The sequence below is a fragment of the Mangifera indica genome, chromosome 1 (genome assembly GCF_011075055.1).
Source record: "Mangifera indica cultivar Alphonso chromosome 1, CATAS_Mindica_2.1, whole genome shotgun sequence".
NCBI classification, from domain to species: domain Eukaryota; kingdom Viridiplantae; phylum Streptophyta; class Magnoliopsida; order Sapindales; family Anacardiaceae; genus Mangifera; species Mangifera indica.
In genome coordinates this window covers 7,632,472-7,652,112 of record NC_058137.1, presented here as the reverse complement: position 1 = coordinate 7,652,112, position 19,641 = coordinate 7,632,472, and the positions used below count along the sequence as shown (strand labels likewise).

Genomic DNA, 19,641 nt, shown 5'->3' with positions numbered 1-19,641 from the left:
AGAAGCCTTGCGTCTCGGCCATAGAAATAGGCGGAGAAAAGTTAAAAATAACCCAGTCAAATTTTTACGTTGCCAACCAAAAAACTAACTAAACAACATCACTCAATAAACTCACCGCCAAATTCTACGGATGCTGAGTTGAGAGAGGTGAGCGTCATTCGGTGTTTAATACCCTAAATCTCCCTCCCCGGTTTCTTCACAGCTCGGCAGAGGGTAATTTCTGTACCACTTTCTTTTTTCTCTCTATTTCTTTCGTATTTGGTTTCTGATATTAACATATGCCCAGGTCATTTGGTGCAAATAATTTATTTATCTTCTGGCATGGTGATATGAGTGCGTAGGTTTTCTGCCGTTGGCTGCATCACCAACCGTGCCTTAAATTTGAACGAGCGTTATAATGGCCACAGCTGGACCTTTATCTCCCCAGCAAGGTACATATATCATCTCATTCTCATGAATCTCGTCGGTCATTTTAATTCAACATCGTATTTTGAAGCATTTGGGTTTGTGATTGTAATTGTATCAGAAGCTGAAATCTTTGAGGATGAAAAGAAGCCCAGGAGGATGGGTTCGTTAAAGAAGGTAGCAATTAACGCTTCAAACAAGTTCAGGATTTCTCTGAAAAAGGGAAAGCGAAGTAGTAAAGTCGCGTCGGTTGAGATTGAGGATGTGCACGACGCCGAAGAAGCAAAGGCCGTCGACGCACTTCGTCAACGCCTTATATTGGAGGAATTGTTGCCCTCAAAACACGATGATTATCACATCATGCTCAGGTTGCCATCACTATAACATAGCATAATTAAAATTTGCAATTTGCAATTTGCAATCATAATCTTAATATGTCACATATCACAGCTCTAAGCTTTCTTTTGGATTCTACAGATTCTTGAAGGCCAGGAAATTTGATATTGAGAAAACAAAACAAATGTGGTCTGATATGCTTAAATGGAGAAGGGAATTTGGTGCTGACACAATTACACAGGTATTAATTGAAGAAATATTATGTAAGTTTATTTTTTTAATCTATAATTTTTGGACCTGATTCATCCTATGGAACTTTGTTTTTTCGTTCAAGGACTTTGAATTTAATGAACTAAATGAAGTCTTGCAATGTTATCCTCATGGGCACCACGGTGTAGATAAGGAAGGACGACCAGTGTATATTGAGAGACTAGGACAAGTAGACCACAATAAGCTCATGCAGATCACCACAATGGAACGTTATGTGAAATACCATGTACGAGAGTTTGAAAGAACATTCCATGTTAAGTTTGCTGCTTGCTCAATTGCCGCAAAGAAGCACATCGATCAAAGCACAACCATTTTAGATGTGCAAGGAGTGGTACGTCAGAATCATTCATTTATTAATCATCCCATCTGTTCAGTCACTCCAAACGATAAATGCTAATTGATTTTATATTTAATGTTATAGGGCCTTAAAAATTTTAACAAAGCTGCAAGGGAACTTATAACTGCCCTTCAAAAGATTGATGGTGACAATTATCCAGAGGTTCTGACATATCTCAATGTTAGTTTATCTCTTTCTGTTGAATCTGCAACATTTAACATTATGTAAATGTTGTTGGCTTCTTTTCAGACCTTGTGTCGTATGTATATCATAAATGCTGGCTCAGGATTTAGAATGTTATGGAACACAATTAAGTCCTTCCTTGATCCTAAGACCACAGCAAAGATAAATGTAAGAATACTCATAATTTTTCAAGTAAGAATCTAATGTTTGTAAAAGGAATATAATAACTAAAACAAGTTATTATTGCCCAGGTTCTTGGTAACAAGTATCAGAGCAAGTTGCTGGAAATAATTGATGCTAGGCAAGTTTATAATTCCACTTAATTTCAACTGTTGTTGCTGTTGTTGTTATTGTTTTTTCATTTTTTTGTGGTTTGGCAAACAGTGAATTGCCAGAGTTCTTAGGAGGCACTTGTACTTGTGCTGATCAAGGAGGCTGCATGCGTTCTGATAAGGGCCCATGGAAGGACCCAGAGATTATGAAGGTGACTCTACTAAATTACCCTTTTAATGTTTTCTTTTTTAGCAAACCTGATATTTGTTCTACCAGTTAATTCATTTTCTTAACTTAATTGATCCATGTAATGCAGATGGTTCAAAATGGTGACCATAAATGTACAAAGAATTCTGAACCTCGAACGACTGATGAGAAAATTTCTGAGGACGACATGGTATACTCCAAGGTTTCACTTGTTCTTCTATCTATCATATATAAATTTTAAAGAGCTAATTTAATTATTTTAGAATCTGATTTTTCATAGATAATACAAAATTTGTTTTTTTCACCCTCTTTGTTAATGAACTTGTCAAATGAAAAACAAGTCTGAAAATGATAGCATAAACACACGAAATCATGAAGCCTTTCTGTTTTTTATATAGCTTTAAAAACCTCTTGCGATTTTTGAGCTGATCATCTTAATTTCTATCCAATTTGCCCAGAGAAATGACTCTGGCAATCAAGATACACCAAAGGACCATCATCAACGGCTTTCTTCAGTTCAAGAAGAGGTAATTGTGCAAGTTTTTCTTTATGCAATGTAATAAGCAGCTAAAACTTTGATATTCATGTATTGGCAGCTTGTTTAATTAGTATTAAATTATGTCAACTAGATGATTATTCAACTCCGCTAGCTTCATTTCTGCTACTTATTTTGTTTTATTTTTCTCTGGAAACTAAACCCCGCAGGCTGGAAATAGGCAAAGTTTTCAGAAATCTTTCAATGTCGAGCAATTAGTTCCAATGGTTGATAAACCTGATGCAGCTCGGCAGAAAAGAATTGAGAATGAAATATTTTCCTTTAAGAAAGGTAATTTGTTGAGCTGCATACATATTTCTTCAATCTAAATTAGGGTGGTTTAGATTCTAGTGGCACCGAAGAATTTTGTAAATTGTATTTTATATGGCTTGCCGCAGGGGACTGTCCGAATATGCATGTTGCTCACAAGGCTACTGAAGAGAATAACTCTTCAATTTTCAGTGGAATGATGGCTCTTGTTATGGGCATTGCCGCAGTGCTCAGAGTGACACGCAATTTGCCTAAAAAGCTCACTGATGCCACTATCTATTCAAATCCTGGCTACTGTGTTGATGATACGAAGACAAAAACACCTAGTATATATGGTGCAGATTATGTGGCTATGATGAAACGCATGGCTGCATTGGAAGACACTGTAAAGATTATGAGCACGAAACCTGCAGCCATGTTGGCTGCGAAGGAGGAAATGTTGAATGCTGCATTAAGTAGGGTTGATGTGTTGGAGCAGGAGCTAATGGCAACCAGGAAGGTATATATAGTTGTCAACTCTTTATAAACTTGTTAAATTCATAACATAAATTAATTTCTAGATAACCATTGATTGCACTTGTCTGTCCAGTCTTTGGAGGAAACACGAGCTCAACAGGAGGAACTACGAGCTTATTTAGAGAAGAAAAAGAAGAAGAAGAAGAAGAAGTTGGTATGTAATCTAATCAACCTTGCTTAAATAATTTTGCTCAATCAAATTTGGATCTTTATCATTCTTATTATAATTGTTTAACTTGCAATGCAGTTCAACTGGAATTGAGAGAGATTATCAGGAAACTGGAGCAGCGTGGTGTTTTCCTTTCCAAGGCCACCCTAATGCACTAGTTTGATGCTCGATTTGTAAAATAGAATTGAAAAGTTTCGGATGTAAAGCTATTCTTTTCACTCATATATTTTCAATAAAATTTGGCTTTCACAATTAATTTTGACATTTTGTTTATATGCCTTTACTTATAGCTAATGTTGACAAAAAATTGGATAGAGGCAATTATGGTTGATGGTTTCAATACAGTACAGTGAAACTACTTTGACTCGATGAAATTTATTGAAAGATAAAAGGCCGCAAATTAAAGCTTAAGCTCAAAAGTGCTCATAAACAGAAGCTCCCAGGTGTCTCCCTGATACTTTGATAATTAGGGTCTAATTGTCTCCATGCTGCCATTTAACTAATAAAATATGAGGGATAATAGGGGCAAACTTTAGTTTACATTTATATCTAGTGTTAGAAATATAAAAATAAAAGACATACATAAATCCAGTTGCTGTTAAGAGAATACTAACTCCTATGGCATCTTCTCTTAGCATCTCTTGATCATGTACACAATTCCATCTACTTTTTAATGAATAAAAGCTAGAAAATAATACTAGAATTTGACTCATTGTCAAGATATTGTTCACTTTAAACATACAATTCATTATCTGTACTCTATTACCACCCTGATCCAATAGTCTAGTTCATTGTTAAAATATTATTCACTTTGAATACACAATCTATCATAGTTTTGAAATTAGGTTCCACAACCCAAAATGCATAGGTTATTTAATTAGTTTAATTTTCTTATTCTTAAGCGATGTATACTACATGCATATGCGTGTTTTGTTGATATAGGATTCATCTAGGGATGTCACATACACGCACACACACGGAAAGGGTAGTTTTGTTCTTCTTAGATAAAACCTTATTTATCACCATATGCATTCTATGATGGAAGCAGATTTACTTAAAGAGTAGAGGTAAAGTTCCGGTCATGAGTTCTTGGAACTTTACTGGGCAACCTGGTTTCCAACAAAGAGAAATATGGATTTAACTTATTGTTGGAGCTGATGCAGAAGAAGAAGATCTGCAGACTACATAATTATCTTTTAATTTAAGATTTGACATTCCCTAGATCGATGGGTCAACAATTAATTGGCAGCTGCTTTAGGAATCTATCTTATAGATTCACCAAACCATCTGCGATGGCTCATCACCTTTTGCGATCAAACCTAACACAGTTGGTCGTAAACATAATGCATGTGCACGATCAACGTATAAACGAATTTAATAAAAATTTTATGTGGTTTAACTATAAACATAATTTACATCCAAGAGATGTAATCTAATTAGTATTCAAATTCACTACTAAGTTCAACTAAACGTTAAGTACAAGAAGTAATTTAGCTCAAATAATCAAACTTAATTAAATCTTAAACTCTCTTGAGAGTCTCACTTACAATATAATTTGAGATCCTTTTAAATTTTTTACGTTGAAATCCCTTCAACTCTCTGAAATTGAAATCCCTTCAATCCTTAGACCAAAAACACATTCAACAATTTGTATAAAAAGGTAAACCAGCTATTAAAAAACTTCAAAAGAAAAACATACTAACAAGATGCAGTACTAAGCTGCGAAATAAAGAAGAACTTATTTACAAAAATATAGGAAATTTTGAGTATATAAAAAACAAAAACAAAAAAAAAAAAAAAAAATTAGATACTAACTAAAATGAAAGAAGGTTGTATGTATGATCAACACAAATGTCCAAAGAGAAATAGCATAATTGTCCCTTTTTTTTATAATTAAATCAGGTCAATATCTAATAAATATAAATAAAAATAATATCAAATATGGGATATGGTCAATTTCCAATAAATCAAAATAATATCATATTAAAATAATGTTATATCATAAAATAATTATTATAATAATTCTATAAATATTATAATAATATTATGTCAGAAGAGGATTGTATTATGGGGCATATCTCTAATAGGTTTTGTCTCGTTGGAATTGGTTTTGTAATCTTAGATTGTACGGCTCCTCTTGAATTTTCTCATTCTAAGAACTTCCATAAATTTTCAAGAAAATCTGGTTTTAAATTATTTTCTTTTTGCTCATAACCTAGGGAATTATTTTATATAGATTTGATAGTTTGTATCATCAGATCATATTCATATCGTATATGTTTAGATTTTATATCAAAAACTTTTAATTCTAACTTTACCAAAATAAAATCATATCAAAATTTTTTAGTCTTAACTTAACCTTTAAATATTTGAGTTGACTCAAATTAATCCGAAATTATCTATTATTTTCACTTTTCAAAATATTTTTATTATTTTAATTTTTTCACTAAATTACTTCAACTTATTATTAACAAAATATACAATATAATATTTTATCTTATTTACAAATTGTCTAAAAATTATATACTAAGAACTTTAAAATACGTCAATAATCTAACTAATCACATCACATTTTTACTATTCAACAATAAAATAAAAAATAATATAATTAATTACAACTATATAAAAATACAACTCCATGTAAGGATTTCAATCGTTGTTAATATTGTTTTTCAACATTTTTATAATTTATTTATAACAAATTATATTAAAAAAAAATTCTACAAAACATTCGGATAGTATCAGATTATTTTCGTATAAATCTTAATACTATTCAATTTAATTTTGAGTTGTATCGCAATTAATTTAAAATAAATTTTATGTCTAAAAACTTAACTCTAATCTATTTTTTTTAATTATATTGTACTGCCTTAGATTAATAAATCATATTAAAAGTTAACAGCTCTAGTCCTATAGTGCATTTTGCTTTCGGTTTTGGTCGATCTCTTTTTCTCGTTAGCTTAGCTTAGTCATCTTGCTAGCTTGCCTTTCTTTTAGGTTAAGATGATCTTTGTGTAGTTTTGCTTTTCTGTTATCCTTGATCCTCGTTTTAACGGTCAAGATGAATTTAGATTGTTTTCTTGGGATGTCGATCTTAAAGGCTTTTTGCAATGCTATAGTCTAGTGTCCAGAGAGAATTTGTTTCGTCCAATAGAAATGGCAATTGAAGTGATATATCATTGGTGAACAATCGAAGTTACCTGAATGGAAATTAGGGCTGGACTCGAACCGAGTCAGCTCGAGCTCGGCTCAGCTCGGTTTGAGCCCAAAACGAGCCGAGCAGAGCTCGGCTCGATCAAACTCGAATTGAGCTCGGATTGGCTCGGTAGATTTTTTTTAAAATTTTTTTATACAAAACGACGTCGTTTTGATCAATATATATTAAAAACGATGTCGTTTTGATAATGAAAAACGAACCGAATTGAACCGATTCGAGCCGAACCGAAAACGAACTAAACTCAAGTCGAGCTCGAGCCAAACTCGAGCCACCCATATATAAACCGAGCCGAGCTCGAGCTGTCTGCGAGCCGAGCTCGGCTCGGCTCGAATCCAGCCCTAATGGAAATAAAGAAAATATGAATTTAAATTTGTGTTTTGAAAAATTTTTAACTCTAATATAATTTTTTAATATTTAAATTGGCCGAGTACAATATATATTGATTCAAAATTATTAATTATTTTTATTTTCTTAAATATTTTTAGTATTTTAAATTTTTTCACAAAATTACTCTAATATATTATTAATAAACTATATAATATAATATTTCACCTTATTTATAAATATTCTAAAAACTGCTTACCAAAATCTTTAAAACATATAAATAATGTTATTAATTAAATCACATTCTTATTATTGAAAAATAAAATTAAATATTGAAATAAAAATAAAAAATAATATAAATAATTACAACTATACAATTATATATAATTTATAAAAAGTATAACTATTATTGATATTATCTTTCATCATTTTTATAATTATTTTTAACAAATTCTATTAAAATAATATTTATTTTAATATTTAAGTAGTTCGGTTATTTTTGTATTAATCCTACCATTATCTAATTTAATTTTAAATTGTGTTATAAAAAAAAAAAAAAAACTCAACTTTAAAGCAATGTATAATTTGAAGTGGTTGCTCCATCTGTAAAGATTCTGTGTACCACGAAATGAAACTATAAGATAAAATTAAACTAGAAAAAACAATAAAAGTAAAAAAATAAAATAAGATCAACAAAAGAGTCTCTTACTAAGACGAACATTCATAATTTGGCTAATAATTTGCCAAAAAGTGTCTTGTTTTTACTTCCTTTTAACTAGCACCCATCATAAAGAACGAGCTGTGGCAAGAAATTGAGTACCGCAGCCTATTTTGTTCTTTCCCTGTATATGGATTGAGCATGATCAACAGATCTTTTAAAAGAAGAGAGACATTTATTGAAGATCTACCAAATATAACGCGGGATGTTCATGGGCTACTGATGACTGACCGACAAATCGGGGCCTCCAGGCTGCCCACAGCATCATCTACCTAATTATTAATTTCGTAACTGGAAAGTGTTGACCAATTTGGTTCTTCTGAGTTCGGCTACAGACCACTAAAAGCGATGGAATAGCTAATGAATTCACAATCACGGCACTACCACTGTTGATCCATCTGGCGGACATTTATGTCGCTTAATTTGATTATCCATCTTCCGTGATACAAAAGGTTCCCCATTGGAATCCATGTGTGTAGTGGGGCAGTGAGCTGGATTTTGCTGTGTTGGGCCGAAAACGACAAGGCTCAGTGGGCCTTGGCCGGTTTGTCAACGTACCAAATCTTAAAGCCTACAGGCGCAACAAATCGTGTTTTTATTTGTCGGTATGTCTGCTAAATATAAATATTTATTTTTTTAATTTTGCAGGCCATTTTGTGCCGGTCCGCAAGTCTTCCCACGAGACTCTAGCATGGCCTACTTTATTCAAAGCGTTTCCGGCATGGTCTATTGACGCCTTTTGTTGTATGCACTATACTGCTTAAATATTTAATATGTTTAGTGAGAATTTAGTTTAGATAATTTTTATTATTAAAATTAAAAAATTATCTTAAAAATAAATTATTATATATAAATTATTATTATTATACTTGATAAAAATATGTTGATATAAATAATTATTATATTTAATTAAAAAAATAAAAATATATTAATATATTATTTTACTTAAATATCTTTAGATATAATTATTGTAAAATATTTTTATATTACTTATTATATTAATTAAAAATAAGATTATTTTTATCCTACAAATATTAATTTCTAGAGTACTATTATGTATATAACTCTTATGCATAAGTAATAATATATTATTATGTGATTAGATAGTTAAAAATTAAAAATAAAATAATACTAAATTATATGATAATATAATATTATTTATACACATAATTTTAATATAATCTCCGCTGCCTTTGTCATTCAGAAATGGGCAGCTCTCATCTTTGCCAACCCAAAAATTTCATGCATGTATACAAGGATTAAACAATTATTATATGGGGAATTTGAGTTCATCAGTGGGCGCTTCACCGGTGACCAGCTGAATATCAAATGACTTCAAAATCAAGAGACAATATAGAAATATTATCCTTGTACATGATTGATCATTATTTTTTAATAAAATTCACTTCCCTCTACACAGAAGCATATTAAATATAGACTTGTAAAATTATTCGAGTGACATGAAAATGGAAACGCGAAAACAGAAACATTGAAATGTGATATTTCTAAGCCATGGAAGCCAACGGTTGTAACGGGGAGCAGAGATTCCCAGCAATGTTTGCTTTGATGCGGGAGTGTTTGCATAAGAAGGAGATGAATGGATTGAAGGGAAAGCAAAGGCTAATTTGCCTTCATACGAATGAAAGCACGTCTGCCACGTTTTACCAATTCAAGACCGGACCGGACCGGCCCAACATTTTTCTAAATATCTTTTTCCCCCTTTTTTCATACTAAATTGGCGAGGACAATATGGGAAAAACACGAAGAGTGAGCGGAGCTAAAGTCGGGCCGATGGCGTGGAGAAGCCACATACATATTTGCTAGAAACCAAAGAAACACGTAGCTATCGCCTGCGTATCCAAATTTGCCGTGTTGGCTTCACGTCGTCTTCTTGTAGATTTTCGCTCTATTTCACCTGTGAATCCAACTGTTTAAGCCTGATAGATCAGATCAGATCAGATCAGATCCAATGTGAAGGAATTTGGAGATGACTTCTTCTTCCTCTTTAATTCGGTGAACTGTTTGGGCGATACGTAGCTTCAAGTAGGGACAATTGGAGCAACTTTTCGAGAGTTAAGAGGGAAATAGCGGCCAAAGTTGAGGAATCTGTTGTGTGTGAGCTAAAATTCTAGTTTTATACTTTCAAAAGGCAAAGAGAATAAACCATCGCCAAGGATCCAAGCAAACAACTATAAGCTGCAAGTAAGTATCGATTCTAAAGCCTTCCTTTTTAGAACTTTATAAATATCTCTTTTTAGCTTAAAATTCATTTAATGTCTGCGCTTAAGATTCAAATTTGATAGCTTTCAGTGATAACGGTAAGTTAATTCGAACTGATTTGTGTTTTATATGTTTAATCGAGCTCATCTTAGTTAAGCATAACCACAATTGCTAGAAAGTAGAGTAAATTATGGTAAATTATGGTGATTTGCAGGGAAATGGCAACACTAGTTGAGCCTCCAAATGGGGTCAGACATAGAGGGAAGCATTACTACTCAATGTGGCAAACGTTGTTTGAAATTGACACAAAGTATGTACCAATCAAACCCATCGGTAGAGGAGCATACGGAGTTGTGTGTTCTTCTATCAATAGAGAAACAAATGAGAAGGTTGCTATCAAAAAGATCAATAATGTATTTGAGAATCGAATTGATGCCCTGAGAACTTTGAGAGAGTTAAAGCTACTTAGACATATTCAGCATGAAAACGTGATTGCTTTAAAGGATATTATGATGCCAACTCATAGGTTGAGTTTCAAGGATGTTTATTTGGTTTATGAGCTCATGGATACAGACTTGCATCAGATTATCAAATCCCCACAACCACTGTCCAATGACCATTGCAAATATTTTCTCTTTCAGGTATCAAATTGTCTCTTTATTTCTATGCTGAGATATTTTCTTGGATTTGAACTGTTATATGATCACACTCTTTTATAATCTGCATTCTTATCTGGGATTAAAAGTTATTCTTGGTCAGGCATCAGCTTAACAGTTAGATATTTGAATCCTTCATTTACGGAATGATATTTGCTTGCTGCAATATAAATATAGACTATCTGTTTATATGAACATTAGAATAAGAGTAGAAATGGAGCAGATGGCTCATGATTTGACTTCATTTAATGGAGAATAGTAAGTGGTACTGTGATATTGCTTCTGAATATAAAAGGGGCACTGAAGCAGGTGAAATTACTAACTTACACTTGTCCTTGTAATGATTGTTATGTTTGGTACTTTTTTCCTTACTACCAACTTATACTGAAACTACATGTATCTCCAAATGGATTTGCTTGTAAATTTAATGCTGATTGGTTGTTTTGCTTATCATCTATTTGTAGCTTTTTTTGAAAAAAAAAAAAAGTTTAATGGGCATTGATTTCTTTGATGCTCACCTAAGCCCTTCTTATATGTAATTTTGCTGAAAGGGGTTGAACATTTTCAGTCCTCTGGATGATCTGGGCTATAATGTATAAATCAATCCATGAATTCTTACTACCTCAGGACTCTGATAGTAAGGGAGCATTCTGGACCGATTTATGTATGCATAGCTGAAAGTCCCTGTTCAGTCCTATTGCCATTGTAAAATCTATTTCTACTCCACCATTTAGGGATTTTGATTCACTTATATTGCTATCCTTGCTAGTGATATGTTTCCCTTTGTCGCCTGTTATTACTTTTAAAGATGAGCTTTTTATCTAGGAAAACATTGTATGGTTGAATACTTGATGGTTATTAGGACTACCTACCAGGTCCAAGAATCCCATGACCGTGTTCTCGGCAACAAAACTTATAAATTTTCTATAAAAGCCTTCTTTATGTGGTTTTACGCTTCTGAAAGCACGGTGTTATCCAGAGATTGAGCTGTTTCTTTTCTTTCTTTTTTTCTTTTATTAATTTTGGTAACCAATTCTATTTGATGTTTTAGTTGCTACGAGGACTGAAGTATCTTCACTCAGCAAACATCCTTCACCGTGACTTGAAGCCTGGGAACCTCCTTGTCAATGCTAACTGTGACCTGAAGATTTGTGATTTTGGACTGGCACGAACCAGCAGAGGCAATGAACAGTTCATGACTGAGTATGTTGTCACACGCTGGTACCGTGCTCCTGAGCTACTACTCTGCTGTGACAATTATGGAACCTCAATTGACGTTTGGTCTGTAGGATGCATCTTTGCTGAAATTCTTGGTAGGAAACCTATTTTCCCTGGAACTGAGTGCCTTAACCAGCTAAAACTAATAATCAATGTCCTTGGAAGCCAACTAGACGCTGATCTTGAATTCATTGACAATCCAAAAGCTAGGAGGTTCATTAAGTCACTCGCCTACTCCAAGGGTACACACTTTTCCCAAATTTATCCCCAGGCTGACTCTTTAGCATTAGACTTGTTGCAAAAAATGCTTATTTTTGAACCATCAAAGAGAATTACAGTCACAGAAGCACTCCAACACCCTTACATGTCAGGGCTCTATGATCCCCGTTGTAACCCACCAGCCCAAGTCCCAATCAATCTTGACATTGATGAGAATGGTGGGGAACAAGTGATTAGGGAGATGATGTGGAATGAGATGCTTCATTACCATCCTGAAGCTGCATTAGTCAATGCATAGGCAATGCCCTTGTGGAATCCTACGGTTATGTTGCTTCTTTATTAATTAATATATATCAGAAGAATTATAGTGTAACTGTGTTGTTGAAGTAATTCTGCTAAGATTTTAGTTTAGCAACTCTTTTATTAGTTTGAGTTCCTTTCGAAGGACATGCTTCTTGAATTTTGTAAACATGTAAGATGCTACTGCTGTAGTTTAAAAATATCGGATTGTTATGATGTGTGTTTGAGATCTTTATACCTCTAGAAAAAAGATTTCAGCCTATTCTCTGAATCAATTGAATCAGTGTGTTTATTAGGTGAAGTTTCAAGAAATCAGCGACAATCGGTGAACCACACAGAATGACCACATACCTCGAACTCTAAAAAGGTGTTTAGTTTGGGTAATATTTTATTATTAAAATAGAAAGATTATCTTGAAAATAGATTGTTTAAAAGATTAATGAGTATCAATGATTATAATGTTTGATGAAATTTGATAGGTATAAATAATTATTGTGTTTAGATAAAAGTAATAAAAGAATACTAATAAATTATTTTATTTAAATGTCCTTGAATGTAATTATTTTAAATATTTTTATATTATTTGTTATATTAATTAAATATAAATTTATTTTTGTCTAAAAAAATTAATAAATAATAATATAATTTTAAAAAATCAAAATTATCTTGATAATTTTTTAATACTTAAGATGAAATTTATAATCAGATTACCATTTATATTATTTGTCATGTCAGCGTTGGTAATAAAAAATTATCGTAATATTTTATTACTGACAAATCAAACAAAATAATAAAAAATAAATTATTAAGGTAATTTTTAAATCTTAAAATCAAACGACCCCTAAGTCTGACATCAAACCAAAAGTCTTTGTCTAAAATATAGAAAGTCCAATGTTACTACTCTAGCATTGGGGGGCTCTAACTAGGATTGGATTTAATATGAACCAAAGGCCAGCTTGAAAATAAATCAAATATAGAAAGGTTAACATAAGATTAACAAGCTCAATTCGATTTGTAAAATTGAGTTTAAGTTTAAATTAATATAATTTGACGTTGGACTTAATTAAAGTAAAGTTTAAATTCAAATATTCAAATCAGTTTAAACTTGATTCGTTTATAAAAATAAGTTCAATCTTTGTTTAAATCATGAATCATAACATCATTTTTAAATGCATCCATCACCTTTGTAGACCCAAGTAAAGCCGTGAGAACCCAAAAGGTGTCACAAGAGGGGGTTGTTTATTTTCTTTTCCCTAGGCTTTAGATGTGGATCAGTTGATGCTGACATAGTTTATTAGGAGGCCAAAACTGACTTGGAAAACAAAAGGCAATCGCAGAAAAGATTCGACAGAAATTGGAGATAAGAAAAATCTACATGGTCATTATCAAGATTACGGCAAAACCCAAATTTTTTTTTCCTTGTACAATGCACCACACCATCTTCATTTTGCGATAACGTCCAGGTTGAATGGGCCACGTCTGCCCACAAACTCATCTGCATTCACCATCTTTCATCCTCCATCAGCACTGAACAAACCATCAACAGTTCATCTTTTTATTGATCTCAGAATCTTCAAGTAAAATATTTTTAAGGTTTAAATTTGACAAAAAAAATACAGAGTCAGACACATTGAAAATCTTGAAACGTGAGTGTCAGACTACAAGCCATCAATCTGTGAGGGGTCACTTCAAATTATATGGCATTAAGTTTATGAGTTCATTTTTGTCCCAACAAGCTCATCTTATGAGACTCAAGGTTGTGGGCACATTTTCCTTTTTCAATCCAAATATAGAAGTTATACAGTCAGAAACATGAAAAAAGAAGATACTCTTTAGACTCTACAGATCCATATGCTTGATCTCTAACTTTAGTTGTCTTACTACTTACTATTCCAAACCATAACATTATACTTGAACAACGAAGATAGCAAATTCTGAAACCAAAGCACCAAATTGCCACTTCACTTCATTATTCCAATTGTGTACAGTGCTACATTGCATATAAATTACATCAGTGCGTCTCATTTTGTTTCAGTATATATAAGTCCTCTTTTTACCAATCACTTGTGTCCAATTGTTGTGTTGTTGTTGATACAGTAACTATCCTTGTTTATCAGCATATTATGGTTGTTTCTACAGGAATTTCTTCTGTAACTGCAGCCCTCAGAAAGCTGAAAATCTCAAGCTCCGAAGAACAGTCAGTCCATGTAAATTCCAGAACAAGAAAGCTGTCCAATGAGGAATGTACCCGCCAATGCCGTAAGCGAAAGCAGAAGAAAATGATGGATAATCAGGAAGTCGTTAGAGAGTACAAGAAATATCAGAGAATGATGTCTAATGGGGAATCTGCAAGCCGTCCCCGTATGCGAAAACAGAAGGAACTGGATCATCTAATGGCTCAGCTGTACCGTCTGAAGCACGAAAAAAGGCAGTTTCTCAACGATATCAACTTCTTTACTCAACTTCACTTGGATGCTCAGCATGAAAACAAGATTCTCAGGGCTCTAGTGGCTGAGCTAACCAACGCAGTCAACTTTCTTATCGGCATAAAAAATGAAGAGTTTATCAGCCCAACCACCACCCAAAGTTTTGATCGTGCCCCTCATTTTGAAGATCTTGATAATCAGATGTTGATTGAGGGCTGCTTTGGAGACCTGTCCACTTCTCTTAGCATCATTGATCAACCCACCATGCCTTGATCATCTGACACTATTAACCTCCACATGGGCTAAAAGACTATTTCCCACCCAAACTTGGATAAAGTAACAATCTTTCAGGTTCCGTTTGGTATTTTAAAAAATAGTTGTTGTGCCTTTTTTGTTGAAATTATAAAATTATCTTTAACATTAATATAAATATCAAATTAATAATATATTTTTATCTATTCAAAAATTTATCACTTAAATTTTTACAAAATATCAAAACTCTAATGAATTTAACATTTTATGATTTGATCTTTAAAAATATTTTCAATCATTGATTAAAAAAAAAAAAGATCAAATTGGCTAAGAGTAAGAGAGAGATTGTCATCGATAAAGATGAAAGAGATATGATCATGACAAAAAGAGTAAGACAAGATACAAACATTATAATTATAAAACTCAAATAATTGAGATATGATAAAAAAAGAGAGATGAAACACAATTATCTATGATAACAAGAGAGATTTTGGTATTATCAGAAGCTATATCTAACTTTTAAGTTATTAATTAAAGTTAGATTTAAAAGAGAAACATATGACAATAAGGGACCAAGAATGAGGGAAGTGAAAATAGAAACAAGGGAGGAAAGAAAAAAAATAAGAGAAAAAGAGAAAATGAAAAGAACAAAATAGCGAAAGAAAATAGAAATATTAATACAAAATAATTTTCTTATCTTTCCATAGAACAAATTGACTAATAAAAGTGAATAACAACTGAAAAATTGTTGTTTCATCAAAGTTTATATTGAAAATAGTCAAATAGCTTACCAGATTCCTTTATCAAACCAATTTCATGAAACTGTATCTTTGCCTTCATGCAGTTTGTTATACTTAACATGTAATAATATGTAACTTTGGTAGCTTTTTTTTTAAGGCAAATTTATATGGAAATTATGAAGAAGTTCAAAATTATCTACTGGGCTCAAATAGCTTTTGGTAGGTTTTACTCCATATGCTTTCAGTCCAGGCCCAAAGCTAGAGGGATATTTTTGTAAATTAAAAGAGTGCTTAATCGTTTTGATTTGAGCGGGTAACACACACAGCGGAACCCAAAAAAATGGCAATCATGAACCCTAGGAAATGGCGGTTCACATGGGAAGCCCAATCTCACTCTCCAACTCTCAGATTATTCCTCTTCGATTCCCAAACAAATCCATCGGTTCATTGTCTAGACCTCAAAGTCACCCTCAATCTCTCGCAATCTCACGTTTCCATTACCTGGTTTTGTCAAAAAGACACGGAAAATCAAGTCTCGCTTTTGGTTCCCATACCAAAAGTTCTCATCGACTGCGACTCTCCGATTAGCTACCGAGCATTGAGTGATCACATTGAAGTCAAGCTCCTGCTGCTTCTTCCTGTTGATCACCCTATTGTTTCCAGCATTGATTCTGTACTTAATTTAACTGAAGATGCTCGAATTACAGAATCTGGCATGCCCACGCCACTCGTCATGGATTCTGGTATGTGAAAATTCCAAGTTTCTGTGTTTTGTTTATGTTTTGTATTCCTCTCTGTTTGTTTACAAAGTTATTTCTTTGTTCGCCTGCCGAAATTTTTTGGTTTAGATTTAAAAACACTGTCAGCAAAGGAGGAGGGAGTACATTTTTACTGCAGAAGTTGCTCAACTAGATTGACTAGAAAACCTATTAGGTAAGAATTCACTCACCCTCAGTTTCATCAACTTACAGGCCTTGCATTTTACTGGTCAATCGATTTCAATGTGTTTTTTTTTTTTCATGTTATGGTGAATTTAGCGACAGTAATATTTCAAAGTTATATGTGTGTAAATTGAACTTCTATAGTAGTGCCACCTCTACCTGCTTTTATGGTTCTTCCGAGGGTCCTCCGCTTCTCTACAGGGCTGCAGTGTTATGTATGATCGACTACCTTATTTTTCACTACGGATTGCATGTACTGCATTTATTAGAAAAAAGTGTTTTGTATTTATATATATATATGTGGAAATCTCATGATTAGTTGAGTTATTACTAATCATGAAATTAATTCTTAGATGTATTTCAGTAATTTTCTTGGCATGGTAAAGATCTGGCTGTTGCATGCATCATGCAATCAATATTATTATGTCTTCTCCAACTAAAAAAGTGTGTTTTTTTATAATCCAAGAAATTATCACTAAGGGAGTTCAGTGTATCATAGTAACATGTGTTTAGATATTGCTCCCGTTTTCTTCCAGCTGGAGACAAGTGTCTTAAAGATCTGTTTTTTGTCATCATTTGTCTGTGTAGATTGTCCTGTAATGTTAATATTGTTCATCTTGTTGAAACTCCACTATTACTGATTGAGTACCAGAATGTGACAGTAATCATGTAATTTAGTAAACTTGGTTTCTTTTTCTTAAATGTTGGCAAAAGAGAGGCTAAATTCTGGCTTTTAACAACATTAATATATCCTCTTCATTTTGCTATTTCTATCCTTAAATGTAGACATTTTGTGGAAATGCCGTCAGTTAACTGGCAAGAGGTGGCTGACAACTGGTTTGGAGCTTGCTGTTGTTCATTTGGTGGGATAAGTGAGAAGTTGGTAACCAGTTATGCAAATTCCTACATATGTGTAACAGATGTGTGCCTGTTAACACACACAACCATTACCCTTTTCAAGGGTGATCTTGAGGGATTTAAATTTTCTGATTGTGATGAGGGCCCAAAGCACCAGCCAGTACTGGATTGTACTGTTGAAGATTGTCCTATTGAATCAACACAAACTTCTGAATTTAATCAAGCAACACTTGAGGGCTGCGATTGTCAAAGCAATAAAATGCATGACCTTAATGGAAAATTAAGTCTCATGTCTCTTAAGAATGGAAATGTTAGTACAGACCTTAAATGTGAAGTCAATGAGGGAGAAACTAATGGAAACAGCCTATTTGGTACATTACCAGCATCTGATTTATCTGACACTTGTTCACCTGGATGTTGTGTTAATACATGTGAAATTCCCAAAAATTGCGGACCTACTGTGCCTGAACTAATGGCAGATCAGAGATCTTTTCTCAATGGCTTTCTCGGAAATATTTTCATGGCTAAATCTTACAATCTCTCAAAGAATATTAACTGGCTTGAGTTTCTATGTCCGCAGTGTTCATCTCTTCTTGGAGCCTACCCTTGTAGTAGTGGTGATGCTCCTATAGATGATGGTGTTCGACTCTTCAAGTGTTACCTTTCCACTTGTTTGCCAGTCAGTGGATCAGGTGACATGTTTCGGTAAGCAATCGTTGATTTACATAGTGACTGATGCCTGTGATCTCGTATGTGAACAAATAAGGAAGAATAAAAGTTTTTCTTTTTGTTTCTGGCATGTAAATGATCTTTCTCTACGTCAACAGGAATTATACCTTGGAAAGAATGTTCACAAATCAGCTTCTTGAAAGTGCTCAAGACGAATTATCATTTCGGACAGTCGTAAGGGATTTTAACACCAAATCCACCTGGCTACAAATTGTTCTCATAAATCCCAGTTCGTGGTACTGTACTGGTTATTGTTTGGGCGAGGACTGCTCAATGGAACCAGTGCTCAAGTTAGATCTGCACCCAATTATTAAGGTTCTGTTTTCTGATTGCACCAGTAATTCTGAATTTCAATCGAGGTTAGTTTTCATTGCCTTATTGTGTGAACTTCATATTTTTCTAGTAATTGAACTGAATTCTTTGTTCTCTGGAATTGATTAGCAAAGTGATCTTCCTCTCTCCATCTGGGGTACAGATTGCATTTATATAATGACCCCTCTTAGATACCAGAGCATTTGACACTTTCTATTTACAATTGTAAATAAGTCTGTCAATAAACTTTACTAGTGTATTTATCTGATAATTATCATGTCTATTCTTCGAAATTCAAGTTCTGCTTGGAATTTACTTGTAAAGGTTAATGCTGGTTACATATTTGCTGAATTCAATCATTGTGACAATTATAGTAATATTGTTCAATATTTTGTTTATCTTTGGAACAGTGAAAGCATGATAAAGACTCATCTTTGTTAGATGGGCAAACAAAAACATGCCTCTATTATTATTTCTTTTAGTATTCGTCTGCTTTTCTATTAATGAAGTTCAAGCTAAGAAATTGAGTTGTGTGCAGGATATTAGAAGAATGGCTAACAAAGAAACTAGCTGAAGAAGTTTTCATGTTCAGACGCCAAATAGAGGAGTTAATTGAAGTTCTTGCGTCTGTAAAGGATGTTCTTCCTCCTTCATGTTCTTCCATACAGGGTCTACCATTGTCATCAATGTTGAGGTAATGATAATCTGTTGGATTAGCTATGACCCTCTACGGTCTCCCAGTTTGATAAATGGGAATGGGATTTGAAGCTTTTAGTGTAAAGCAAATTGTATTCTTCCCTGGTTGGGGAATAGTAGATACTACAATTTTTTGTGATGATATCGGACAGGCTGAACCAGTTTAAGAGGTGTAGAAAAAATTATAAATCTAGTGATTTTTTTTTTCTCACCCTCCATCTTGTATATAAAAAAATGAGAATAATGATACGAGAACACATATATGCACATATAATTAATTTTTCCAGAGTAACTAGCGCCGTTCAAATGACTGG

The 19,641-nt window shown here is 33.2% G+C and overlaps 3 protein-coding genes across 5 annotated transcripts; all 3 read left to right on the top strand.

Moving 5' to 3' along the window:
- LOC123212784 (phosphatidylinositol/phosphatidylcholine transfer protein SFH12-like) lies at nucleotides 1–3,757 on the top strand. Of its 3 annotated transcripts, none has more exons than XM_044631986.1 (15): nucleotides 1–213; nucleotides 342–431; nucleotides 527–773; nucleotides 883–982; nucleotides 1,076–1,342; nucleotides 1,433–1,510; nucleotides 1,598–1,699; nucleotides 1,783–1,832; nucleotides 1,916–2,015; nucleotides 2,121–2,213; nucleotides 2,470–2,538; nucleotides 2,717–2,837; nucleotides 2,945–3,315; nucleotides 3,406–3,486; nucleotides 3,580–3,757. In XM_044631986.1, exons 2-15 carry the CDS (start codon nucleotides 398–400, stop codon nucleotides 3,592–3,594), a joined length of 1,728 nt encoding a protein of 575 aa, XP_044487921.1. In that variant the 5' UTR covers nucleotides 1–213; nucleotides 342–397; the 3' UTR covers nucleotides 3,595–3,757. The 3 variants fall into 3 exon arrangements, with proteins under 3 accessions (XP_044487921.1, XP_044487914.1, XP_044487926.1); XM_044631979.1 differs by having other exon boundaries at nucleotides 287–431; XM_044631991.1 differs by having other exon boundaries at nucleotides 2–213; nucleotides 287–431; nucleotides 2,121–2,201.
- Nucleotides 3,758–9,503: 5,746 nt separating this feature from the next.
- LOC123226762 (mitogen-activated protein kinase 7) lies at nucleotides 9,504–12,604 on the top strand. The gene is made up of 3 exons (XM_044651292.1): nucleotides 9,504–9,962; nucleotides 10,195–10,621; nucleotides 11,688–12,604. Exons 2-3 carry the CDS (start codon nucleotides 10,199–10,201, stop codon nucleotides 12,369–12,371), a joined length of 1,107 nt encoding a protein of 368 aa, XP_044507227.1. The 5' UTR covers nucleotides 9,504–9,962; nucleotides 10,195–10,198; the 3' UTR covers nucleotides 12,372–12,604.
- Nucleotides 12,605–16,109: 3,505 nt separating this feature from the next.
- On the top strand, nucleotides 16,110–19,538 carry LOC123209292. The gene is made up of 5 exons (XM_044627270.1): nucleotides 16,110–16,534; nucleotides 16,640–16,724; nucleotides 17,519–18,295; nucleotides 18,418–18,678; nucleotides 19,170–19,538. The coding sequence occupies exons 1-5, from the start codon at nucleotides 16,132–16,134 to the stop codon at nucleotides 19,327–19,329; spliced, it is 1,686 nt and encodes a 561-aa protein (XP_044483205.1). The 5' UTR covers nucleotides 16,110–16,131; the 3' UTR covers nucleotides 19,330–19,538.
- Nucleotides 19,539–19,641: the final 103 nt, after the last annotated feature.

Coding starts and splice junctions, on each gene's coding strand:
- LOC123209292 (XM_044627270.1), top strand. CDS start 16,132: ATGGCAATCATGAACCCTAGGAAATGGCGGTTCACATGGGAAGCCCAA. Junction 16,535..16,639: donor GCCACTCGTCATGGATTCTG/GTATGTGAAAAT, acceptor TTTTTGGTTTAG/ATTTAAAAACACTGTCAGCA. Junction 18,679..19,169: donor AATTCTGAATTTCAATCGAG/GTTAGTTTTCAT, acceptor AGTTGTGTGCAG/GATATTAGAAGAATGGCTAA.
- LOC123226762 (XM_044651292.1), top strand. CDS start 10,199: ATGGCAACACTAGTTGAGCCTCCAAATGGGGTCAGACATAGAGGGAAG. Junction 10,622..11,687: donor GCAAATATTTTCTCTTTCAG/GTATCAAATTGT, acceptor TTGATGTTTTAG/TTGCTACGAGGACTGAAGTA.
- LOC123212784 (XM_044631986.1), top strand. CDS start 398: ATGGCCACAGCTGGACCTTTATCTCCCCAGCAAG. Junction 432..526: donor ACCTTTATCTCCCCAGCAAG/GTACATATATCA, acceptor TAATTGTATCAG/AAGCTGAAATCTTTGAGGAT. Junction 983..1,075: donor GTGCTGACACAATTACACAG/GTATTAATTGAA, acceptor TTTTCGTTCAAG/GACTTTGAATTTAATGAACT.